Source organism: Mirounga leonina, unplaced genomic scaffold (genome assembly GCF_011800145.1).
Source record: "Mirounga leonina isolate KUSES-001 unplaced genomic scaffold, KU_Mleo_1.0 Mir_125, whole genome shotgun sequence".
In the NCBI taxonomy this organism is placed as follows: Eukaryota; Metazoa; Chordata; class Mammalia; order Carnivora; family Phocidae; genus Mirounga; species Mirounga leonina.
In genome coordinates this window covers 68013505-68041161 of record NW_023270305.1, presented here as the reverse complement: position 1 = coordinate 68041161, position 27657 = coordinate 68013505, and the positions used below count along the sequence as shown (strand labels likewise).

At 41.3% G+C, this 27657-nt stretch overlaps 1 protein-coding gene across 10 annotated transcripts in view; it reads right to left on the bottom strand.

The window, feature by feature from the left end:
* Window positions 1-27657, bottom strand: part of THADA (THADA armadillo repeat containing) — a 323874-nt gene that overhangs the window by 141549 nt on the left and 154668 nt on the right. For 9 of the 10 annotated variants that reach the window (XM_035001673.1, XM_035001675.1, XM_035001677.1 and 6 more), the window contains one exon: window positions 6321-6489. In XM_035001673.1, coding sequence (XP_034857564.1) covers window positions 6321-6489 — 169 coding nt within the window. Of the gene's footprint in view, window positions 1-6320; window positions 6490-23985; window positions 26965-27657 lie in introns of those variants that run through there. The other variant, XM_035001682.1, reaches the window with a different exon arrangement.

The following is a 27657-nucleotide window of genomic DNA, read 5'->3' as shown; positions in this document are numbered from 1 at the left end:
AAATAAAATAAAATAAAATAAAATAAAATAAAATAAAATAAAATAAACAACGGACATAGGCCAACCTTAAGTCACCAAATGGAATCTATCAAGTAATGTTCTATTTCTGGGCAGCTTGAGCATTCTACTTTATGTTTCATAATTTTGTACTTTTAAGAAATGTGAGAAAGATATAATTTTTCAAGCATAAGGTGCTGTCTTACATGGTCACTTTTTTAAAAGATGGAACTGATCATTCCTTCCTTTAAATTTAATTGTAAGTTTTGGTGTAACACCTAGTAAAAAATACTTTTTCTAAAAACATTCATTTCCCGATATTTAGAAAACGCTGACAGAATTTATGCTTAAGACTACCTCTACCACTGATTTTCTTTTTGTTTCCACTACTTCTCTCTGCAGCAGAGAGTTAAGGATGGCTGGTCTTATTCCTGTTTCCTGAACTTCAAGAAATTTTTCCTTCCGAAAAGTAGCTGGCAGAATTGACCTTCCTTTCTTTCTTGGTTTTCTGCTTTTCTTTTCTACAAAGGTAATGCCAAGATCTGCCTCTCTTTTTGTCCTGCTGCTGTCCTGCCCAGCACAGCTGTTCCCACTCCCATAAAGATCCCTAACTCTAGGCCTGACACAGAGTGTTCTAGACTAAAGCAGAATGTTATCTTAGTCTCCGTTTCCTTTCATGCCTGATGCCCTATCTGGCAGCTCTACCTTTTGCCTTGTCTTCATTCCTGTTATTCAAATGCTCCCTGTCCCCAGGGGTTCGGCAGGCTCACTAGGCTTCTAACCCACAGCTCCCCACAATGGGAGTTAAGAGCCTTAAAGGCAAACTCGTGTCTTCACCTGTACCTAGAACTGGGTAAGCCCTCCACTGAGTCTGCTGAATTGAATTCCATCTTGACCTCTTTTTCATGTTCCCAGCAGCTCCCGGGCCTAGAACCCACAATTCCTACGGCTGTCCAAGTTTGAGAGGTTTTGTCACACCCTTAAGGATGACACAAGGTATGGCAACTTCAAGCTTGGCTACAACCTAGGTCCCAATGGAGGAGTCTGTATTTTTAGGTTCAGACTATTAAATGAGAGACCAAACAGAAATGATGAGAAAGGGATGAGCGGAGGGAAGGAAGGTGCAATGCTATATGATTTCACTCGTAAGTGGAATCTAAAAAACAAACAAAAACACAAATGAATAAACAAACCAAAAGCAGAATCAGACCCGTAAATACAGAGAACAGACTGATGGCTGCCAGAGGGGAGGGGGTGAAGGGATGGGCTCAATGGGTGAAGGGGAGTGGGAGATCCAGGCTTCCAGTTACGGAATGAAGAAGTCACGGGGATGAAAGCCACAGCATAGGGAATATAGTCAATGATATCGTAATAGAGATGTAATGGGACAGACGGGAGCTACACCTGTGGTGAGCACAGCATCATGTGTAGAGTTGGTAAATCACTATGTTGTACACCTGAGACTAATGTGACATGGTGTGTCAACTATACTCAAATAAAAACAAAAAGTCTTTTACTAGTTGTAGCCTCTTAGGGCTTCACTGACTTCCTCTGTCCCTCTGTCTTTATAACACCGATGGATTTACTTTGTTTCCAGCATCAAATCAGATTTTCAGAACTGAGGAACAAGAGATTAAAGAGAGCGAAGATGGATTCTTTGTTTGGTTTCCCTAGGCAGAAAAAGTTGTTATTCACATCAACTATCAGGAAGCGCTTTCTCAACACCTGGCAGAATTGCTGAGAGTATTAATGAAATCACATATGCAATTTACATATGTGATTTACATACTGCAGGAGGTGCTCAAAAACGTTCATTTTACTTCTCTTATGGCAAACCCACCAAATGCATGGGCCTAGGCTGCCTAAAGTCCACTCCAGCTAATATTTCATGTCAACCCACGTGTGCAATACTGCTGCTCAGCTCCACAGCCAGAAAAGTGACTCAGAATTCTCCAAGTGCAAAAATCAAGGCTCCAAATTTGGGTGGTAGGGGAAGGGGTGGAGGAATAAGAGAATTAAACAAGGTGTTCAACAGATTATGCTAACAAAAACTGAGAAAATTTAATACCAGCAAAGGGATGTTTAGAACTGTGGGTACTTTGTGGATTAACTGGTGAAAAAAGAATACCTTTGCCTAGAATGTTCACATAAATGCAAAAGTGGGTTCTCCTGCTTCAGCAGAAGCTGAATTACCTCAACTATCCACTTTACTCACGTAAGAGAGTTTAAGTAAAGAGCGAGCAGGGGCCACCTCTCATATGTTTGTATCATGAGAAAAAGAACCAAAAGAGAAAATGAAAAAAACTCAAAATTCAAGTTGCTATTTCAAATGGTATATATTTCCTTATGAAACACCAAAATGTGAGTTAAGTACCCAAGAATCAGAATAAATCTTGCCTTGTAACTGTTGGCCAAAACGCTTCCTCAACACAAGAAAACTTTTTGAATGCCAATATGATTTCTCGGGAGTGATAAGTAACCTAGTAATAATGTTAAGGCCCCAACATGAAGAATTTTGGCAACAAAAACAGACGGTTAATTCTACTTAAAAGACCGGGTAGCCCTGCCAGCCGGTGGTGTTCCCAAATGAGGTAATGTCCATGGCTCTTATCTAGCCTTTATGGAGATTTAATGTCATTTACCATTGGCTCTTATGAACCGGCTGCATAATCTCACCTTTTCTCATGTGCGCTACTTCCATCCGTCTCAACATTGCAATTAGAAACCTCTGGTTTTTAAAATGATTAAGAAACTGATTCCCACATGTTTTCTTTTTATGCATGTCTTATAATTTGAGTCTTTCTTCCATCGTTCCAGAAAATTCAGAGATCAGCATATTTCTCATTTTCAAGGTATCTTATAGAAATACTCTGAGGTTTGATATATTTATGTAAATATTTTTCAAAGAAGCCAAAATGTGTAATTCAAGAAAACAGTCTGTGAAAGAATTTGTTTTCTGATTACAAAATGATTTCCTCCTTTTGAAAAAAAAATAGCAATTTTATATTTACTTAGCTGGCTCTGAAAGTCCCATGGAGATTCTCACGCCTTTCAATCCCAACACCTCTTTTCCAGGTGCAGGCCTCTTACGGGTTTCAAAGGTAGCTTTATGTGGAGAAGGAATCCCAAAGCTGTGGAAAGGAAAGAGAAAAAGAGCCCTCCCCATCTTAACCCCTTATGCTTTCCTCACAAAGAACAACAGAGTGAAACCAAGCTATTACAACGCAGATGAGACACCCAAATGGACACAACAGAAAGATTTTCACATGCCTTTGACTTCCTTTTTTCACCCAGGGTACAAGCCAATCTTGGTAAAGACAGGCATCCATTTGACAAACACGAACACGATACCCAACACCCAACACCCATACTGTTCTGTTTTGTTTTCAACAAGCCCCTCATCTCCCAACACTCAGGAACAAAGGCGACAGCCACAACCAACCTGGAGTTACGGGCTTTTTCCCTTTCCACGGAGTTTCACACTTTAGGTCACAGGAAAAGTAAATTTGAGATATCAGGGGCCCAGAGACAGAGCAGAAGACCATGCTTTGTTGCTGGGCAGAGCGGTGAGACACAAGCCAGACCTGTCAGTGCCGTATGCGGGAAATAAGGCTGGGAGGCCCATTTGTACAAGTGGTGAGACAGCCAAAGAAGCAAATCCAGCCTCACCACTTCTGACAAAAGTTAGCCAAGAGTGGATCTGCAGGAAAGAAAATCTGATGGCTGATCCCCCCTCCTCCCTTGACGATCTGAGCCCCCCTTCTAACTCAGCTGCAGAATCTAGACATCTTTGAAAAGCCTGTTCTTTGTTACTCATCATTGCCGGCTCCTTCACTTCAAAGCAGCAGAGTCTGACAGAATCAAACCATCTAACTTGTATGCGCCTCAGGGTCCCCCGTTTAAAACCCAGATAATACCCTCCGGTCCTGTCTTCATCACCGAGATATAGTCAGGACCAAGGGAGACGAGCGCTTGAGGGCCTCCACTGAAGAGACCACGAAAGACCTACAGTGTATACAACACAGACCAGAGGGCCTGCTCTGGGGCCCTTGGGGGTCGCCACACTCTTTTCAGGAGATCTGCAAGATCAAACTATTTTCAAAATGCCACTAGGCCACTCCTCCCCTCCTTTACTCTCCTTCTCGTACAGCACACAGTGGAGTCGGCTACAAGGTGTGTGAGGATGTCATCACTCTAATCATGACTAATGGAATGTGTGCTTGTGAGTTCTTGTGTTTTAAGATTTCCTGTTTCAGAGTCTAATTAAATATCGATAGACAAAAGCTCTTTGGAATTTTCAATAACTTTCCTAAGGTTAAAGAGCTCCTGAGACCAGTGTGAGACCAGCCAACCTGGAACTTGGTCCCACTGAAGCTTGTAGTTCCCAGGTGGGTCAACTTCTCACCCACCCTGAGCCTTGCTATGTGCTGTTCTCTCTGGGCGGGGGACTCCCCCTCCCTCCTCTGCTTGGCTAACTTTTTCTGCTCTTTACTTAGATGTCGTTTTCTCTGGGAAGCTTTCCTTGACTTCCCCAAAACCAGTCAGGTGGCCCTGCTGTGGGTTCCCCTAGCACGTAGCATGCTACACTGTGATTGCCCACGTTAGGCCTTTTTTTTGGGCTTTGACTCCTTCAATGCAACAACTGTTCTGAAGGACACAGTAGTAGGTAGGAGGCATTCCATAACTACTTGCTGAATATATATACAATGACCAAGGAAGGAAGGCAAGAAGATAGGTCTCTCTTGCATTCATTCTCACCCAGAGGGAATCAGTTACTAAAAATATTAGTGTTCATTATAGTACAAGCTCACTAAAGCTATGATAATAATAACAATAGTAACCATATATCATATTATGTACTCGGTACTATTCTAAGCACTTGATATGCATAAATTCATTTAATCCTCACAAAATCCCTACCAGGTATACATTACTATTATCCTTATTTCAAAAATGAAGACACAACACTGTATGTTAACTATACACTAATTAAAATAAAAAACTTAATAAAAACAATGAAGAGAGAGAAGTGCAGGTATTGAGTAGTAGATTTGAGATGAACACTGAGCCCGTCTGGCTCCAGAGTCCCGTGCCATTAACCACTCTATACGCTGCCTCTCGTGTCAGCAGGGTAGACCTCAAGCTTATCATATCTTGAGATCGCAAGGCCACCTCTCAACTCTGCTCACAAACCAGACACAATTTGATATTTAAATCCCCCTGCAATACCGACCCACCACGAGTGACCCCAGCAGACACATGAACAGATCTCACCAGTACCATCTGCTCCCTAGGCGATAGGTAGGGCTTAAAAAAGACAGTTTCAGTAAGAAGTCTATTTCTCATTCATTTGTTGTACATTAGTCCTTTCTAGAGGAAATGGTACGTTAAAAGTGGTAAGTATGGGGCGCCTGGGTGGCTCAGTCATTAAGTGTCTGCCTTCGGCTCAGGTCATGGTCCCAGGGTCCTAGGATTGAGTCCCGCATCGGGCTCCCGGTTCGGCAGGAAGCCTGCTTCTCCCTCTCCCACTCCCCCTGCTTGCATTCCCTCTCTCGCTGTGTCTCTCTCTGTCAAATAAATAAATAAATAATATTAAAAAAAAAGGCGATTAAGTATATTTGTATATTTATTAAAAATAAAAAGTCTCTTTTGTAGCACAGAAAAAACAGGAAAGTAGGGATTGACCTTTCCACGTACTATGGTGTTAACGCTGCCAGGCAAACTCTCCCTGATGTGTATAACTCTCCTTCTGTGTCTGGTGCTAACCTCTTTTTCAAGGAATGCTCACAACTTCACCCTGAACAGGGAGTGGCCCAGAATATTCTGCAGGTACTTGATGGAAAAGACAAAACTCTAAATGGTTCAGAGAGGTAAGTCCAAATGGGAAAGCATGCTATATGAAACAGTTTTTTTTTTTTTTTTTAAGATTTTATTTATTTATTTGACAGAGGGAGCGAGAGAGCACAAGCAGGGGGAACAGTATAGGGAGAGGGAGAAGCAGGCTCCCCGCCAAGCAGGGGGCCTGATGCGGGGCTCGATCTCAGGACCCTGGGATCATGACCTGAGCCGAAGGCAGATGCTCAACCATCTGAGCCCCTGACACAGGATTTAATGCAAAAGACGATCTGACTGAATCACAGTGTGATGCTGTACTTAGGTTTGTAATGAAAAAAAGCACACCTAGGAAATACCTTTTCTTTCAGCAATAGAAAAAAGTTCCACAGATAAAGTTAAAAGCTTATGTATCAAATCTTTACCTGCCAACAGTACATGAGAAACCAAAGTTTATCCTGTGCTGTTTGACACAAAGTAACTGTATTTACCTGGAGAAGTGTCCCATGAATATGGTTTTGCCGGAAACACTGATCAGTGCAGTTGGGGAGTTTGGCCAACAGAGTTCGGATGGTAGTGGGGATTTCATCTACCATAACAAATGGGACCAAGGCACGAGCTGCCATTACACGGGAGCGGTAGACAGGTGAGCGACCACATCTGGGGAGACAAAAACACAAGACCACTCAATACTCATTTCCACATACATGCCTTTGTATATGCTAATGTTCTATCTAGCTCCAGCGGAGACATCCGAGTTGGGGGAGACAGGAGTTCCTCCTTATTCCAAATTTTTTTTTTATACTTCCCTTATTCCAGTGATTGTGTTTGTAGTAGTGTTAGCTCTACAGGTGATTTTCCTTTTCATATAAATATCATTAATATCTATGGTTTTTTATTAACATATAAAGTATTATTTGTTTCAGAGGTACAGATCTGTGATTCATCAGTCTTACACAATCACAGAGCTCACCATAGCACATACCCTCCCCGATGTCCATCACCAGCCACCCCAACCCTCCCACCCCCCTCCACTCTAGCAACCCTCAGTTTGTTTCCTGAGATTAAGAGTCTCTTATGGTTTGTCTCCCTCTCTGGTTTCATCTTGTTTCATTTTCCCCTCCTTCCCCTATGATCCTCTGTCTTATTTCTCAAATTCCTCATACCAGTGAGATCACATGATACTTGTCTTTCTCGGATTGACTTATTTCGCTTAGCATAATACCTTTTAGTTCCATCCACGGTGTTGCAAATGGCAAGATTTCGTTTTTTTGATGGCTGCATAATATTCCTTGTGTGTGCGCGTGTGTGTGTGTGTGTATACACACACACCACATCTTCTTTACCCATTCATCTGTTGATGGATATCTAGGCTCTTTCCATAGTTTGGCTATTGTGGACATTGCTGCTATAAACATTGGGGTGCATGTACCCCTTCAGATCACTACATTTATATCTTTGGGGTAAATACCCAGTAGTGCAATTGCTGGGTCGTACGGTAGCTCTATTTTCAACTTTTTGAGGAACCTCCACACTGTTTTCCAGAGTGGCTGCACCAGCTTGCATTCCTACCAACAGTGTAGGAGGATTCCCCTTTCTCCACATTCTCGCCAACATCTGTCATTTCCTGACTTGTTAATTTTAACCATTCTGACTGGTGTGAGGTGGTATCTCATTGAGGTTTTGATTTGGATTTCCCTGATGCCAAGTGATGTTGAGCACCTTTTCATGTGTCTGTTGGCCATTTGGATGTCTTCTTTGCAGAAATGTCTGTTCATGTCTTCTGCCCATTTCTTGACTGGATTATTTGTTCTTTGGGTGTTGAGTTTGATAAGTTCTTTATAGATTTTGGATACTAGCCCTTTATCTGATATGTCATTTGCAAATATAAAGATTTTATTTATTTATTTGACAGAGAGAGAGACAAGAGCAGGAACACAAGCAGGGGGAGTGGGAGAGGAAGAAGCAGGCTTCCAGCAGAGCAGGGAGCCCAATGTGGGGCTCGATCCCGTCCTGGGATCATGACCTGAGCTGAAGGCAGACACTTAACGAGTGAGCCACCCAGGTGCCCCAATAGCTATGGTTTTATAACAGGGATAAATGCAGATCGGCTTTGGGAATGATTCAATAAATAGGTAGTAGCAAAAATAGCTTCCTCCTCAACCATCAAACAACTATTCATTGGGCACTCAAAATGAACAAATGATAAGTGCCATGAGAAATAAAACAGTCATTGTGGTCTTTGGGGAGCCTATACTCTGGTTGGCAAGATGAGCAGTACATTTGAGAAGATGACCAAAAGCACAAGACAGTCCTGGAAAAGCAATAAGCAAGTGATTATCATGTTATGGCTACATGAGGATAAGACTGTAGGTGGTGGTATCGAGAAGGATAGAACTAAGGAAAGCAAGCATGATTCTAAGAAGGCTGAAACCAGGAAGTTGTTTCAACCAGAAACAGTGGGATAAAGCAAGGGTAAAAAGCTCAAGGTACAGGTAGATGTGTCTGACTAAAGGAGAGGCTCAGAAATAACAGTGGAACTTCAGGCTGAGAAGTGGGTCCGGCCAGATTGGGTAGTACCACAAAGCGCAGACATGATCTTGAACTTATTGTCAAGAGAACAAGAGTTGGACCCTCAAGTCACTGAACCTTTGCCTCTAGGCTGACTCACACCCAAAGAGCTTGAATAAAAGCCAGTTCTTAAATCAATGAAAGTCACGGACAAGTGGTACTTTGAGATTCTACGAAGGTCATTGGAAACGCAGGTCATCTAAGGGCCTCTTAACTTTGTAAACACTCAGAACCTGAGAGTCTACAATCATTTTGTTGAAACTGTGCACTTGAGAGCCTTCAAAGAGATAGTGTTATTTGAGAGGAAGGCCCAATATGATAGGTCTTGGCTTAAATAAGTTCTTATCTAGAACTCTCAAGACTCCATGATCTTTTTATCCAATTTAAAAAGTAACTCAACTTAGAGAAATATCTCAGATGCCAAGACAAGGATGGGGAAGATTAGAAGATAGTAGACTGTGGAGGAAAGAGATGGTCTCTTGCTTTGTTTTCAAAATTACTTAGTGTTCCAAAAGGAATTACTGGTAAGATCTGGGCCATGTAGGCTTAGCATGTAGAGGGACAAAGCCCTATGACTGAAACATTTCTAATACCCCAGAGGTATCACTGACATTTATCTTAACATGACAATAAAAGAACAGATACAATTTCTATACAATTTCTGTTTGGAATGATCCAAACAGAATTTCATCATGAGGAGTGGTAAGTCAAGCATTGTGTCATTATTTTCCCTGCTACAAGTGTAGATCTGTGAAATAGGTCAATCAGCACTCATTTTATGGATGGAGAAGAGCTCACCTTACATGGTACTATGGGAAGACACTGAGGGCTAATGTTACAGTAGGTAGCTAGAGATTTCCCAGTGGTCTTTGACTAGGTTCTGCCAAATCACCCATTTTCTACATATTTTTCTTTTAAAATGATTAAATGTTTAATCTTTAATTGGCAAATACAGTAAAATGTTTGCTTTGGCTCATGGTGGAGGGGGGGGGGTGCTGAGAAAACTTCACTTGACAGAGAAAATACTCTGAAAATGCTTTGAGATTTAATTAGCAATGACCTCACTCAGCCCAGTCATTTGTCGGAAGCTTCCCCATCTGTCTGTCCCCTACCCCTCCAACACACACACTGTGTTAGAGTGTGTTTTATGTTACTGTACTGGGCTCTTGTATATAAATGTTTCTTTTCAAATACAAATAACTCTGACATGGTTACAGATGTTTAGTTTCTAATTAGCAGTAACTGTACACTAAAGAATGCCCCTCCTTTTGCTCCTGACCTTTAGCAAATGATGATTTCCCAAAGGAATCTGGCATCCATGCAGGAGAAAGAATGGAAAGTGGGAAAAGTGCCAGCATTTTCTGTTTTCAGATACCCTGTGCTAGGGTACTTTCCAAATGCACACAATCAGGTTAAAGAGCAAAACAAAATCTCCCCTCAAGAAAGTCATGCAATTACAGAAAAAGAGAAGCTTACTTTAAAAGTAATATTTAATTATCACTCATTGTGAAACAACGATTAAATGTAATTTCAAACTCCTCTCTACTGCACATTGTTAAAATGGAAGGACAGATTATAGTCAACACACACACACACAGACACACACACACAAAACTATTAAGCAAAATTTCCAGGTTACTGTTTTGTCAGTTACTGGGGGCAGGGAGGGGTCTGATGAGATTTAGCTTTTCTCCAGGTCTATGTGGCCCGGAGTGTGAGAAACACAGTGTTTCTAGCCCTGAGCAAAATATATTTGAAGCTAAAATCTATCTTTCCCTTGGATAGAGTCTCCTAGTTTGATTCAGTAAATGTGCCAAAATCAAGCAGAGATGCTCTCTGGCAATACAGTCTAGTGGCTAGAAAGGATGGAAAATCAGAACACCTGGATCTCCATCCTGCTTTTGGATACTGTTTTATGACCTGGACAAGTCACAGTAACCTCTCTGGGTCTCAGTTGAGCTGACAGTGGTAGCAATAATCTATACACGGTGTTCTCACCTGATGTCTATGAGAACATTCCAAGGGGAAAGATGCTTTGGAGATAGAAAGTTTCCATAGTGCAATGTGCCTGTGTCCAGTACAAAATCAGCATTTTTTCTAAAAATTGCAGGCCTCTAAATGGCTTCAATGAGAGAATTAAGACTATGGTGTGAATGCTGAACCATTTTTAAGAAGGTAAGACAACAAACTGATGATATGAAGGCAATGAGTTTTGTTTTGGGGCTTTTTTTTTTTTAAGCCTCCATTAAGAGGGATGAGGAGGAATCTCAAGTCCTTCTAAAAAGAAGGGGGACTGCTCCTGTCTGTCTAAGCCTCAATTTCTTCTGGAAAATAAAGCAAATGGATTTGGGATCTCAAAGGTCATTTCTCCTTTTACTATTGTTTGAAAACCATGTCCTCAGTCGCCCCAGCCGTGTTCTAGGCCTGAACACTAGGTCCTTCCACAGGATGTGCTGGACATGCAGACACCCGAACCTCGAGACCTTTCACTCCAATAAACCCTTTCCACGTTCATTTTAATCTCGTCTTTACTGAGTGCCTACTGTGCTCTCAGCACACCTGTCATGCTAATACCTGCATCCCGCAATTATATAGCTTTGGCAGTTTAAAATAAACACCTGCACACCCATATTTCTTTATCATGTAACATTCCTGCAGGACATGAGGGCATTATAAACCTAAATTAACAGATGAAACGTAAAGCGAAGCTCAGAAAAGCTAAGTGGACCCTCCAGGATACATAAGCAGTAGCACCCAGGCCAGAACCACCATCCATGGCTCCACGATGGAGCTTGTGGGCTATTCCAAGCTGTAGCTCACACCTGGAAATCGAGGGAGCATAAAAATATCTCCCAGCTAATAAAAACACAAGCTTTACAAGCATGTAGAAAATCTCAAAATAAGTGTGTTTTTTGGTTTTGTTTTTAATATTTGCAGGATCATGAAAACATTTCGGGATCTCACGTACACTATGGACTCTCTCAAGAGAGACAATGGATTTACAAACATACACACACAATTTCCCATATAATTCCAGGGGTTCATGACACACACCTAAAACCCATGGGGCAGGGCTCCCCAGACACAGGGCAACAATCTCCAGTTGCTCCTTTGCACACAGTGTGACTGTCAGGTATGTGCTCTGCTTTAGAGACAGGGAGACGGAGAACAGGACTCTGCTCACAGGAAATCACTGGTCTGGAGGGGAGCCAGACAGATAACCCCATGATCACAAACCAGGAGTACCCACGGACACACACACACACACACACACGGCTGTGAGCAGCACAGAGAAGCCAAGCAGGAGGCCGAGTTGGAAAGGCTTTCTGGAGGAGAGAAAGAACCTTCAAGTGAGGATAATACACACCCCTGAACTTCAGGAACCCTAGAGAACCTTGAAGAGTTTAGAATATAGTATTCTGAGCAGGCAATAGGTCTTCTGAGATCTTCCCCCCGCTTCCCCCTATTTCCTAGAGTGGTGGCTGAGCTTTATCCAGGTGTTTCCCTCTTTCTATTTTCCCTCAGAAGCTGTTCCAATTTTCCTGGAAGGTTTCACAGGTAAGTGGCTGGACATTACCCAAACTGCTCATCCAAACCTCCTAGATGAGGCATGGAAACATCTACTGAGTGCCTAGCACAAGCACACGCTGGGATAGATACCAGAGAATCAGAGACAAAAGCCACACCCAGGCCACGGGAACCTATAGTGCAATGGGAAAGAAAGGCCAATCAGCCAGTGCTTCTCAGGGTCCCACGAAGTAACCATAAGCTATTAGAGAAGAGCTAAGGGGAGACACGCGGAGAGGAGGGTGCATGGTCTGGGAGACATGGTCCAGCTGGGATGCAATGGGGGCCAGCAGAAAGAACATTCGGGTTTGGCCTGGGTCTTTCCCTACATGAACCCAAACTGCCCCTCTGTGCATCCAGACAGAAGGAAGGGAACTGAGGATTATTGAATGCCTACTGTGTGTGGGGACTGGCCACATAGTTTAGACACACTATTTCATTTACTTCACTACATCTTCAGTACAATGTCCTTATCATCATCCCTATTTTAAGATGAGGAAAGTGAGGTTTCCCAACATACTTCAGATCATAAAACTAGTAAGTGGCAGATCCTGCATTCCAATTAGGGTCTGTCCATCTGCAAAACCCAGTCTTTTTTTTTTTTTTTTTTTAAGATTTTATTTATTTATTTGACGGAGAGCACAAGCAGGGGGAACAGCAGAGGGAGAGGGAGAAGCAGGCTCCCCGCTGAGCTGGGAGCCCAAAGCGGGACTCGATCCCAGGACCCTGGGATCATGACCTGAGCCAAAGGCAGACACTTAACCAACTGAGCCACCCAGGCTCCCAGCCAAAATCCAGTCTTTCTAAGACTTGACAGTGCAGTTGCCTCAAAATCCTCAGTCTTGGAAAAGCTTTGGAAAAGTTCAACCTAGACAGCTGAAGTGTGAGTGGCTTACGGAGCCATTAAGTCTCTAATTGGTAGAAGGTGAAGCAACAACAATAAAGATGATGCTGATAACAACTAACACTTCCTGAGCAGCTACAGAGGGCCAGACTTAGTGTTAAAATCTTTGCATGTATTACATCATTTAATCCTCACAACAACACAGAATGGCTGAGAGAACATTTTGAGGCAATGCGAGGGAGGTATTTTTGAAAGGACTTCATAAGGTCCAGTGACCTTGTGTGAATCCCTCATTTCACAAGAATCAGAGGGCAAGTCTCCAGAGAAGTCTCAGAATGACTTCACGATCCAGCTAATACCCCCTTCCATTCTCCCTTACTGACATAACCAATGCTCCCCCGGTTCCTCTGCATTCCCAGACCCAGCTCCAGTCCTATCCTCACTTGCCAGAGGTCAAGTGGTACCTTGTACAAAACAGAAGCCCCCAAACTTCTGCTGCTGATAAAGATGGTCACCCGCCTTCTCTAGATGCCCCTACCTGACCAAGGGGTTGGCATCTTGGGAGCTGGGCCGAGTTTAAAGAAGCTATGTGTGACTTACTCCCAAGTCCCTCACCTGATTTACTCAAGAATGCTTTGCCATGATGGTGTGTTTCTTACAGCAGGGCCATCTGCTGTCGGGGAATGGTCATCTATTGATAAAAGGTGCGATAACCCTACCTTGCAGGTTATCTCTGCAGGCTGCGTGAGAATGAAGAGGCTGAGACCTCAGGCTATACTACTTTAAAAGAAAAATCTTGCTATAAAGTTGACCTTGAATAACATGGGTTTGGACTGCAGGGGTCCACTCATATGCAGATTTTTTTCAGTAAATACATTGGAAAAAATTGGGGGGAGATTTGTGTCAATTTGAAAAACTCACAGAGAACTATGTAGCCTAGAAATACTGAAAAAATTAAGAAGTAGGCATTATTGTAAGAATACAGCATACAATACATATACAAAATACGTGTCAATCAACTGTTTGTTATCAGTACAAAGCTTCCGGCCAACAGGAGACTATCAGTTAAGCTTTGGGGGAGTCAAAAGTCATATGGAGATTTTCAACTGTATGGGGTGGGTCAGCGCCCCTAACCCCCGAGTTGTCCAAGGGTCAACTGCGTATGTTCTGTCAAACCAACCAGTGTTTTATCCTAAGCACCTGTGCCCATGCAACTCGCTCTCACTGGAATGAATGGCCTTACACTCTCTACACTTGGGGAGCTCCTCTTCTTCTGAACTCTGCTCAGGTATCACTTCTTTTACAAAATCTTACTGCACCTCCTCCGGTCAGAAGCAATCACTTCCTTTCCCATTCCCTGTCCCTGCAACTGCATATTTAGATCTGTCAGAGCTCAGGGCACATCTCATCTGCCTTCCCCACAATAGCCTCCAGTGTCATATTGGCTGAATCAAAATGATCTGGAGAGCAGGAACAGGGTCTTTATTTACTTATTTTTTAAATTCCAGTATAGTTAACAGAAACAGGGTCTTCATAGTTCTGAATAATACAGCACATAGGACAGGAGCTAAGAATATGTTCCGGAATCCAGAAGACCTTCGTTTAAATCCAGGTCCTGCCACTTACTAGTGTGTGACCTTGGACAGGTCAGTGAACCTCCTAAATTTTTATCTTTTATAAAATGGGCAAGAGAAATGACCTCATGGCCCTGTTGTGAAGCCTAAATGAGATAAAGCATATGAGATGCAATGCCTATGAGTTAGTGATTGGTAAGCGGTAGCTATTATTAAAGCAAACAGGTGGAATACCTTTCAAACTTAAAAGCTTTATCCACACATGTACAAACTCTCTAGTGTTCTCTAGCTCAACCACTGGCTGAGGACACAGAGCCTTGCTTGTATCAAACACGCTTCAAGGGCTCACAAAGGCTACCCTTCCCCCTCCCCACCAAAGGAGCTGGAAAAGACAGATGGAAGATTGAGTTTCTTTGGGGCAACTGGCTGGTTTATGAGAGGCCCACCGCCTTCATTCTTCAGGTCCAGGGCCCAAATTTTATTCCATTCCTGTTTCTAATGCTGTTTCACCAAAGAGTTCTTTTTCCTTTCCATTGTGTATAGTTCCTAGTTTCAAATCTTGCTTTCAGGAAACATGTACGTGTGTGTGTGGGGGTATGTGTGTGTGCACAAAAGAGAGAAACCACTAAAAAAAAAAGTCTGTACCAGTGAGTTTGAAAACGCAGACATTTCGGTGCGTCCTGTGACTATTACATATGTTTTTGTTATAAATGTGGCGTTCCTGAAGCCCTTCTCCCACATTCTCAGGTGAGTTCAGTGCCCATCAAGGTTGCCAGATTCTCTACTTGTCCTTCCTATACCAATTTTCAGTTCATCAAAGGCCCTATCACCACCTGAACTCTGTGTTCCTTTTCCTGCAATTCCAACCGCTAGCACTTAAAAGTTGCATTTACTATAATCTTGCCCTCTGCACAGCTCATGAATTTCTTTATTCAAATATATTTCTTGGAAGGATAATGGGTTCAGGACTTTTGAAGTCTGATTTTTTAAAATCCTTGGTTTGGGTGGTGAGAGAGAAATAAAAGCAGCAGACAGCAGCTCAACTAGAAATTGCACACTGCCAGCTCTCATGGACAGAAAAAATATATATGTATCTGCAGGCAGAACGTTTCGTTTAAATGTTTATCTACCGGGCAGCTCAAAGCGGTAACTGCTCTTTGCAAATTAACTCCAAACAACACAGTGGAACCTTTTTTAAAAAATGTTTTTATGAAGAAATGCTGACAATAATAAACCACAAGAGAACATCTGAAAACGGCAGTGTGTAACCACCTGGGACAGCCCAACCACAGAGTTAAGCCATAGAAGACACATTCTCCGAAGATCACCTCCACTTCGCCTCCAAGTTACCAGAGCTTTACACAGCCTGACCAGTCACAGGCTGTTAATCCCTAAGTGGTGAAAATGGCAGCTGCCAGGAGCTGGGAATTAGCCTCCATCACAGGGACACCCCTCCACTTGCCCCTGCGAGCGCTGGGCACAGCACTAAGCCACGTCTGTGGCAAAAACACAGGGGCTCGGGTGCACTGACACTGGCTACTTGCATCCACACCACTCCTTTTGGTGCTAGGAAATACAGCGAGGGAATTTTCCAGCAGGGGCGGAGGAAGTTTTCTAGCATGGTACTCACTTCAAAAAGCTCTTTGAATAATGCTCTTTAATTATTTAGAATTACAAACATGTCTTAAATAAATGAAAGGATGCATGACTGCTGAATGCGAATCCCAGGTTACTTGCTGATATCAAAATATACAGACGAAGTATGAAAATTATATTTCATCTGCAATTTCATTTCATTCTTCCATTATTTTTTGCCTAGATAAATTCAATTTGAAACTGAATTTTTCAGATTCCAACCAAACGGTCTAGACAGTTGGAAAGAAGGGGTTTTACTCTCTGGAGCAATGAAATGTGGTGTACCTTAACTTAACAATGATTCTTTCCTGACTCTGGGAAAAACATGAAAAAGACTTTATAGCAACATAAATACAAAGACTTCGGAAGCCCTAGAGATTAAAAGGGAATCATTAATTTTGGTCTTTACCCAAAATAAAATGGAGTATTATAAAGGGGAAAAAATACAGATATCTAACATAAACAGCATAAAACTTGCCTAAACAATGAAAATAATCAGTAGATTTAGTCGGAGATTTTGGCATAGTCTTCCCTCCCCGTGCGTGAGTGGGTGTTCTCTCTGACCCTGAATCAGTAAGTTGCATACTGGTGTACTGGCCTCCTCGTGGACAGCTGGAAAAGCACTCTGGATCTACCCTCAGGGCTCCCGGGCTGGGATCAGCTGTGTGCAGGGCAGGAGCTGAGGCGGCCCCTCATGCAGACTGAGTGAAAGAGCTTCACATTCTTCTCAATAGCAAAAGCCCTCACATTGTTTCTACTCTGGCTCCACAAAAGGCTGAGAGATGAGCACAATCAGGCAGCCAGTGATTCTCTAAAGGGACTGAACATAATAGCATGTCTTCCTTCTTTCCTTGCAGGTAGTGTGTGGCTCAGAGAAAACAGTCCTGAACAGTCCCAAGGGTCTCCTTGGGATGATGGTCACTGCTCAAAGGCCAAGTTCTCGAAGCAATTTCATAGAGCTGAAAGTCACTCCATTAAACTTCACAACGTGTGGTTCCATATTTACCATGAGCGGTTTCCAGTTCACAAACACAGGACTGGGTGGTCAACTCAACAGACTACACAAAGGTATAGAGAGAATTTACCTTCTTCTTTTTAATCTAATATATATAGGGAGAAGGTTCAGGAAGGAATGTTTTTGGTCCAGTTGAAAAAGTTTTGTTTTTAGCTTTCCAGTGTTTCAGAACCAATGATAGCTCTCTACTGCCACATTAAATACAAATTTCTCATTCTGGCATTCAAAGCATCCTCAATCTAGCCCAAGACTGGCTGAGCAAATCAGAGGTGCCAAGTAAATCTTTCTTGAACCAACAGAACCTGACTCTTCAGGTGATTATATCTGAAAAGATATTAAAATCTCATAAAATCTAAAATCCTGTGAGTCAAGTGAGTGCTCAGCATACACTGATGATAATTTTTTTTTATTTTTTAAAGATTTTATTTATTTATTTGACAGAGAGAGAGCGAGAGCAGGAACACAAGCAGGGGGAGTGGGAGAGGGAGAAGCAGGCTTCCCGCCGAGCAGGGAGCCCGATGCGGGGCTCGATCCCAGGACCCTGGGATCATGACCTGAGCCGAAGGCAGACGCTTAACGACTGAGCCACCCAGGTGCCCACTGATGATAATTTTTAAATAAACACTTTTAAATGTGAACAAACTTCCCTTTTGACAAGAATTTGTTAGGTTTCTGAAAGATTCCAATACCTAAGACTAAAACTCAAGAAAGGAAAAAAGAAGGGAAGGTAGGATCATTCACTGTGTGCCTACTAGATCAGCCAAGATGCTAGGTATTTTTGAATATTTTATCACATTTTTAGTACTCATAAAAACCCTTTAAAATAACTATATAATACAATATAAACATATGTAGGCTTTTGCTCTAGATGGTCTAGTGGGAACATGTACAGAATGAGTTCCAAAAAAAAATGTAACGACAATCAAATAAATTGCATTGTGCCAATTTCTTTCATTTATGGTAATGGATGTGTAATCCTTTGTAAGCCATTTATGCTACTTAACTCCAATGGTTAGAACTCATATTTGCAGACCCTATACATAATGAACTGGTGGCCTAGAAATGTTTCCTACTGCTCTAACCAGTGTTTTCCAAAACGAAACCTAAAGCTCTATATTATCTTTTTTTAAAAAGATTTTTATTTATTTGACAGAGCGAGCGAGCACAAGCAGGGGGAACGGCAGGCAGAGGGAGAGGGAGAAGCAGGCTCCCCGCTGAGCAAGGAGCCTGATACAGGGCTCGATCCCAGGACCTTGGGATCATGACCTGAGCCAAAGGCAGATGCTTAACCGACTGAGCCACCCAGGCACCCCTATAATATATTATCTTTAAGAAAGGCAAATTAGTCACCAGGACATAATAACTGACCCAAAGTCATCCACCAAATTATACTCTTTGTAGCACAGCCATCAACCAGAAGTTAATGAGGAACCCTGTACCAGACTGGGACAGATCCCCAAAGGTTGTGGCAGTGTCCTCTGCTGACCTCGACTGATACTGATCACCTCTGCTCAAATCATCTACAGTCATTTAAGGTATAGCATTTATTTAGAGACAAGTTCAAAATGTCCAAGAAGAGAAATCCTTAACATTTTTAATGACAAGAAGAGACACATACAGGTCAGTACATTGGCTCTTAATTGGCAAGTGACTACTTTGGTGGAGTGAAAGCTGCTGTGAAGCAGAAACCCTCACATGAGCCCCTTGGTGTCTCTGGAGTGAGGCTACTTTTAAAACATCCTCAGAGTAAAATATTAGCATCTAGCAATATGGCCACGGGCAAATTACATAATGTCTTTTCACAGCCTCATCTGCAAAAGGAGATTAGAATAAGTCATCTCTAAGGTCCCCTTCAATAACCAAATCCTATAATTCAATGGACATTTAAACATCCCAGGCAGATAGCTATCTTTTTTATTTTAAAATATCTTTATGACCTTTCTTGACTTGTTCCATTGCTCAATCTCATAATAATATTGATGCCAATAATAAAAGTTTTATGTCTAACACTACTCAGACTCAATCTTTCTATACTTGGAGCCAATTTTCTCTAGTTTGAGCCTCTCTGGAGTTGGAGAACAAATGACCAGTGTTTTCGACACACAGGAAAACCCTTCATTAACTGTATTGGAATCCTGTCATTAAATCACCCCTTGCTCTTCCCTTCCACAAGCTAAAAACCACCCGACTTCTTTAATCATGTAGAACCTCTTCTCTAGAATCTAGTTAATTATTTTGCCTCTACAAAGAGTTAAATGAATCTTCCCAATATTATCAGCTAAAACAATGCTTTGTGCTACTGCTGGATAAGAGAAATTTGAGCATTTCTTTGGATTTCATTACTCTCCAGAGATTGCAATTTGTTTTTGCTAAAGCCAATTAATGCCCCTGAATGACCCTCCTCTGTTTCATAGCAACATTTCAAGATAAAAATCAGAGAAAATGAATTTTAAAAAACCATAAAGTACATGGAAAGTTTTGAAAAATTCCAAGAAATTGCATATATTTGGCCTAAAAAAAAAAGCACAAAAGAGTAAGGAATATTGAGATGTTTGCAACAGACCCACCCCAGGAAAGATTCTTTCCTCAAATGAAGACTGCAATTAGATAAATTGAGTCATACATCAGCAAGCCTACAGCATCCAAACGCCAACCGTATTTTTAAATACCTCAGGGAAAGTTTTATATCCTCCTTTGGTTGCCCCAATGCCCACGTTAGTATCACAGTCAAAAAGTACTTAGGTATAATTATACTCTTCCCTGCTGCAACTTAATTTCTTTTTGCTGATTCTACATGCCAGGGAAATAAATGAATCTATGTAGAAAAGCATAACTTTTCGACTTGTGTCCAGAATATATTCTAAATAATAAGAAAACAAACAACCCAATTTAAAACAAAACTGGGTCAAACTCTGAACTCAAATGCCAACAAAGAAGATATATGGATGGCAAATAAACACATGTAAAGATGCTCAGCATCCTTTGTCATTAGGGAAGTTCAAATTAAAACCACAATGAGATACTATTACACACTCACTAGAAAGACTAAAATTAAAGGTAGAGCATACCAAGAGTTGACTGGGATATGGAACAACTGGAACTCTCATTCTTTGCTGGTGGGAATGTAAAAGGGTACAATCACTGTGGAAAACATTTGACATAAAAAGCTAAAAGACGCCACCCACACAACCTACTCATTCCACTCCTAGGTGTTTATGTTAGAGAAATGAAGACATAGGTCAATGCAAAGACTTGTACATGAATATTCCTAGTGCCTTTATTTGAAATAGTCAAAACTAGACACAGCACCAATGTCCAGCAACAGGTGCATCTGTAAAAAACTTGTGGTACATCGGTACAATGAAATACTATTCAGTGATAAGAGGGAACAGATACACATAATAACATGGATGACTCTCAAAATTAATAATGCTGAGGTATAAAGCCAGACAAAATAGAACACATAATGTAGAATTCCATTTATATGAATGGAAATTGTATGAATGCAAATTAATTTATGGTGACAGAACACAAAATAGCTGTTGCCAGGCAACGGGAGCAGGGTGGCTGGAGAAGATTGCAAAGAGGCACGAGGAAACTTTCATAGGTGATGATGTGTTCACTATCTTGACAGGGGTGATGGTTTTATGGGGGCATAAACTCATCAAATAGTACACATTAAACGTGCACTTTACTTTATACCAATTAGACTTCCATAAGGCTGGCTTTAAAGAATAACCTTTCACGTACTTTAGAAAAGTTACTCTGCTATCCACAGCCCGTCTGGTTTTCCCTTCTCTGCCTCCAGCCCCACCCGCACAACATCCCAAGTCTTCCCTTCCTAAGATCAAACAGGCTCAGCTATTTCCTTTGAACTTTTATGACCAGAATGAACTTTTCCTGGTGCCCTCTTAAATAATCAAATCAATAAACACTGAAATCCTAACGATTAATCATATAAGAATGAAAACACAAAAACTTTTTTTTTTTCCTGGGACAATTGTTCCCAATCAACATGCTGTTCTAGGACAGGCTGAGGGAGATTAAGTGACTTGCCCAAGCTCAAAACCGGAGTGAATGAACAAGCTGGGATTCAAAGTTAGGTCTGTCTGCCTCGATTGCCTGCGCCAGTTGCAAAAACCTGTGTGCCTCAACTATGAGACATTTTTAACCACCACAGGACTGAACAGCAGTAACACATGTTAAAAGAAATTCAATTTTGTTACACTTATGTACACTTGACAACTCAAACCATTCAACTGAGCAAGGCCAGATTTGTTGGGCCAGCTTTAATAAACACATCTGCATTTAGCAGTAGGATTTTCCATGTGGTTATTAAGGTTAAACAGATATTTTTCCCCATCTTGAGTAGATTAAACCTGCTTCCTAATATCTTTTATTTTTGCTTATTCCATAGCAAAAAGGCAAATTTCAACTCATCCCAGTTTGAATCATGCCAAATACTGAGAAAACAGAAGCCAAGTTAGTACACTGTTATTTAATATAGTCCAAATGAATACACAATGGAGACCACTGTGCAAAGTTTAAAGATGAAACAAAACTGATCACACACACACACACATACCCTACCACTAATTAAAAATATACTAGTGTTACAACTATACAATTTCAGTGGTGGTGTTATCTTTGTTCGGAAGCAAGGTACACTGCTTTACGACTGAAACTCTCCAGCATTTCATTAGGTTACTAATTATAAGGAGAATCACATTACCTTTAAGTTCTTCCCTGGATTGTGACTAAGGCTTAATACATTAATTTCATGGTGATTGTATTTTAAGATGGGGAACATGTCAATAAAGAATTCTGGCCACATCCTCCAACAAGTACATGCCACTGAAGGATTGGGCTGTGATACAGTTCGATACATTTACTGGAAAAAAAAAATCACTAATTCCCACTGCTAATTTTAGTGGCCAAGAGATATTTTATATTGCATTTCAAGCAAAAGTAGCATTCCAAGGAATCTTTATAGAAGGTATATACATGAATATAAAAAGAAACAAGAAAATTATTGACATTTATTTATTTTCATTTGAATTTAATAAACTTAGCCTCAATTCAGTATCATCTTACTTCTCAGCTTCCCTCCTTGCCCATCAAAAAAAGAAAGAAAAAAAGTCAGTGCAAATTACATGAGTCATTCTTCAATCAAGCCAAGGATATAACCTTCAACCTAAGATTAAAAATACGGTGCTATGTGTGAAATTCAATACTGTTTAACTTTTGGGTGTTAAGATCTAATAAATACAACATTTCAAAGGAAAATTAAACAATCTGGATCACTTCCATTCATCGTCATGATTTCATCAGTAGATTTCTATGGCTGTGGTGACATTTGCTAATATTTGGATCCTAGGTAAACTGGTGGAATTTGCCATCATTCAGTTTATAATCTGTATCACCAGTTCGTACAAGGCACCGAAAAGTTCTCCACTCCCCTATATACTTCAAAGCATTTCATTTATTATTTAAATGATTATTCTGACAAAACCATTAGTCAAGAAGAGAGCAAAGAAATTTTATTTTTTTAAAGTGGAGATTTTTTAAGATGTGTCTTTCACACTAGACTGCTTTAATCACCCATGCTATTTCTGGCAAAACCTTTTATTTCCTAAAAGAATACTTTTTAAAAAAAATTCTAATTTTTCTTACCTATAAGAAAAGGTCAGGGCTTATTTTTACTGGTTTCACTCAAAATGAGTTTTATGTATTTTATTTTATTTTTTTAAGATTTATTTATTTATTTATTTGACAGAAAGAAAGACAGCGAGAGAGGGAACACAAGCAGGGGGAGTGGGAGAGGGAGAACCAGGCTTCCCGCCGAGCAGGGAGCCCGATGTGGGGCTCGATCCCAGGACCCTGGGACCACGATCCAAGCCGAAGGCAGACACTTAACGACTGAGCCACCCAGGCGCCCCAAGTTTTATATATTTTAAATTTACTTTAGCTTCTTCCTAGGTTCCTATATTTTCTTGCCTTTCTACAGAAAATACTAAATTTGAGAAAAGTATTGCTGAAACCATGATGAATGTCTCACAACTTCTTCAAAGGATGGTAGGAACAAGTGCCTAAGCACACACTTACACAGGGTAAAAAGAAGCACCTTTTAGTCAGGGTTCTGAGTTCAGGACTTCCGGGGCTAACGAGAAAGAAAGTTTCAGATTTGGAATAGGGTTATATTCGTATTCTTTCTTTTTTTCTACCCTGAAATTCATGCCGCAGCTAGGTCACCAGGGAACATGTTTGCAGGGCTTAAGAAGTTTCTTGGTCTAGTAAAAAAAAAAAAAAAAAGGCAACAGTGCAGTCTTCAAAAAGAACCCCATCACCAGTAAAGCTGAAAGAACTGGCTGAGTCACAGGTCAAGTGCCTTATAACAAAAATGGGTTGGGCTGAGGACAGAACCTGACAGGACAGTATAAGGTCAGGTGCGAGTTTAATTCGGTGAAGAAACATGTGCTTGACCACTTAATGACTGCCAGGTGCCACAAAGGAGGTTAAGTCACCTAATACTCCTTCTGGTCATGGTGCATTTCAGCACCACTCTTTGAGCATCAGAGCAATAGATGCTACCTACTATTCCAGCCATCAAGAGACCTTATTCCCCTCTTTGGTTACATTTGTGGAAGGAGAGTGGCTATAGTGGTTTAGAATCAATCATTTTCAAGACAGGGCTCTTCCAGTCCCCAAATGTCCCAGTACATCCAGATGATGGTGGCAAAACAGTTTCTTTACCTGGCGTTCATCAAGTTGCTCAGTGCTCGGTGCTCACAGCCTCACGGCTCTTAAAAGGGTGAATAATGCCTTACATGCAACAATAATTCCATTCAAAATAAAGCAGACCATGTAACCCAACCCTTTGGTATTTCCAACTGAGACCAAGTACTGGAGCTGCCAGGAAGCAAGCATTATTCATTCATTCATTTATTTATCTTTATTGTGATAAAATATAGATAACATAAAATTTACACATTCTTAAGTGTACAGTTCAGTAGCATTAAGTACATTTTCCAGGCAGTTTTAGGACATTTTAGACTCTGGCCTCAATGTCTAGATAATCAGTTATTCACTGGTTGATACTCATGGCTTCACAGAGATAAATGTCATTCTATTTCCAGGTAACTTCTTGGCTAAGTATTCAAAGTCAGAGTTCATTCAACACACTAGGGTTTGCATGCTTGAGGTGAAGAATGAACCACCAAACCCATTTGTCCATTTCCTTCCAGATGGAAGATAGAAATTCTGATATTCTCTTCCTTGCCATTAAACCTTTCGGAAAATAAGGAACCCACTATTCCCTGACCTTTGGGATTTTTACAAACATCAGACTGCAGTTCAGAACACAGACAAGAAGCTGTCCAAGGAAAACATGCCCCCAAACGAACAGGATATAAACAGAGCTGTAACTAGGTAATTAATGGTAGGGACTTGACTCCCCTCACTTCACTTCTCTGATAACAATCTGGCATTTTATCAGCAGGGTCTTTTATCTGGAAGGATTCACTGTGTTCTGCTGCCTGGAACTATTCTGGGAAGGGACAAAGACAAGCTTTCATCTTGGAAAGGAAATGGAACCACATCTAGAAGGGATAAGGAAGAGGCAAAGCTGTAAAAAACAAAAACAAAAACAAAAACAAAAAACCCTCTAAGTCTTTCCCGGCCAGAAGGGAGAGGTAAATAGAAAACAGGATGCCCCCTTTCACTGAAAGCACGAAAACAAATCCTGGTGGGGAAGAAGTCACTGCAGTCCTCACCCAGGCCACATGTGTGAGGGTGGCAACTTGCTTTCTGCCTTTGTTCCAAGTTCTGCATCCTCTCTCCCCACCAGCCTTATCCCATCCCCAACACTTCACCCAACTAATGCCTTCTATTTCTCTTCCTGTCAAAACCCAAGAAACTTAAACTAAATCATACTGTGGTATAACTAATAATCACTTAAAAGTAATATGCCTCACAGTGGGAGTTCCATTTTAGAAGGGATCGAAACCATATACTTAAATAATGAAAATCTACCTGTGAAATTTCCAAGTTCAGCTCAAAATGGAGAAGGCATCTGAGAAAACTGGGTGGGCAGAAGGCACTGCTTAAGACTTCTGAAATCATTGCAGATAGGTTTCAACTACCCTAGGAGTAAAGCTGGTCGGGGTGAATGACTACAGTGGGGTTAGAATCCGGCCCTGTGACTAGCTCCATTCCTAAGGGGAAAAGGGACTACCAGGGAGTTCATATTAATTAGTAGTAGAAAGCATTCCCTTATTTTCCCTCCACACACGGCCATTCCACTTAGACCTCATAACATGTCATGGATTGGTTGTGGAAGGACTTGGGAAAAGCAGGGCTTTGAATTCCCCAACCTACTTAGAACTGGGAGTATTTATCTCGGGTTGAGCCAGGGTGGCTGCTGAGTTCCAAAACCCACAGCCTGGGGATTATAAAGCCAGCGCACAGCTTTTGCCTTGTGATACTGCTGCCCTTCTGTCAGGCTCTGAGGCAGTCCTGTGGAGGCCCCTTGGCTCTATTCAGGGCCCTCATGGCAGACAGTTCACATAGTGCAGACAAGGGGACAGTGCTAGGAAGCCTCTCTGCTGGCCAGCGTTCAATGGGGAATTCTATCAGGACATGGCATTCCAAAGCTGCTACTTTCGGGACGTGTTCAACCATGCGGCAGAAGACAAATCCCCCTCTAGTCTTTTCAAGTTTTCCCTAAGTCCAGTTTTTATTCTGGCTATGAATTAAATTCTGATGTCTTAAATCATGCAGAAAAAAAAAAAGCAGGCAAAAAGTGATTGAATTATATTAATTATATAGCACTGAAGCTCAGCTAGAAAACAAGAACTACATTTCTTAAGTTTCTCTTCACTAGACTTATGCAGGTTATAATTAGTATTAAATGAATTTCACTTTTCATTTCAGCCAAGCTGAAAAGAAGCTGAGCCTTAAACTCTGGCTTTATAGGAAAAAGATTCTTCTGGGGAAAAAAAAAAGAATAAACAGTTAAGCAAAAAACAAACCCACATTATTTACCCATCACGTGAAAGGACAGCCTTAAGGGACTCACTTGTTTAGTGTTCGAAAATATTTTCTACCCACTGCTTCGTAAATTATTTTCTTGTCTGTGTGACACATCCTTCAGTAACAATTTAGCTTTTCCTTGGCTACCTAGATATATTTCCATAGTTTCTACCCAAACAGACGGCTTTTTTCTATACTATTGTAATGATCAAAAAGGAGATGCTTATTTACATAGCATCGCCCTTCATACAAATATATATTTTTGTTAATTCTCTGGACATTGTAGAGACTGAAGAGAAAAATCTCATTCGTGTGGGCCCACCTAATTTTGATTTTGTGATTATTTAGACTGAAGCCGAGCTGAAGTTTACATTTGGGACTGAGAGTTTTCATTTAGAGTTAGGAGAAATATGGCCATCTCTTGGGGACCGGTGTCCAGGACATAAACATCCCAGGCCAGAAATTCTCTGTTACAAAAGAAAAAAACCACCCAGGGGGCACATCTAGCTCTCAGAGTGCCTCCCAGCGGGTTTTGGCTAGGAGTCTTTGGTTAGTGAAGGAGGGAGGTGGGACTGTGCCTGCGAAAAATGCAAAAGTGAGAAAGAAGGGCAGAGGGGCAGCAGATTTCAACCTACCTCAGAGGCCTTGTGCTGTGGGTTATCAACTACTATACAGTAACCAGATGAGACTGGTATCCACCCACTGGAGCAGTTCCCCGAAGTTACTATATGCAGTTTGGAGTAATGAAACCTTCATTTCATAATAGGCTGTAGTCTGAACACTTCACTGATTCTGACTGGCCATTTTTCCAGAGAAGTTTAGGATTACCACATAAGAAAATGTTGACAATTTTAAAAAATTTCAACATGTACTGATAGCCTTGTGATTCTGTCTTCTTTCTAAGAGAATAAAAAAGAGGATGATCAGGTAAGCTACTGTGTGTCTTATGTAAATGTTTGTTGCTGTAATTTTTTTCTTTTTCTTTCAACAACTCTGAAGGTTTGCAAAGTTCTGTGAAGTTTCACCCGTGGAAATGTAAGATGGTAGAGACAGATGAAAAATATATTCTCTAACAGTTTAAAAGTTATGCAAAAGGAGCAGCCCACAAATAATCTCATTAAGACTTTATGCTTCTTGGGCCTCAAGACACATTTTCTCCTTGCTAAGACACCAACAGCTGTGCAATGACCCCGATTTCCTATTATAAGGAAAATATCTTTTTAAGAAATTCTCAGTATTTCTCAAGAATCTCAGAACTTCAGTTGAGCCAGTTTTATTTAGCAACCTGTCACAACCACTTGGGCTTAACTGTGAGCTTTTTCTTCCTTTTCTACTGATTTCAGATTAGAAAATGCGACCACCGCCAGGGCAATGCCCAAGGTGGGTGGAGGGAGGCAATCTCAAGAAAGCACAGTAAGTCCAAATGTTTGTTCTTTAAAATTGCAGGTGAATTTTGGCATGTCATGGAGCATCATAAACAGATGGGTAGAGAGCCGTACTGTGACGTTAGGTTCTAGTGTAGCCAGGCAGTGGCAAAGAGCCTCGGTGCCAGAGCGAGGCTGCCCGGTTCAAACCCCAGCCTTACCACTTCC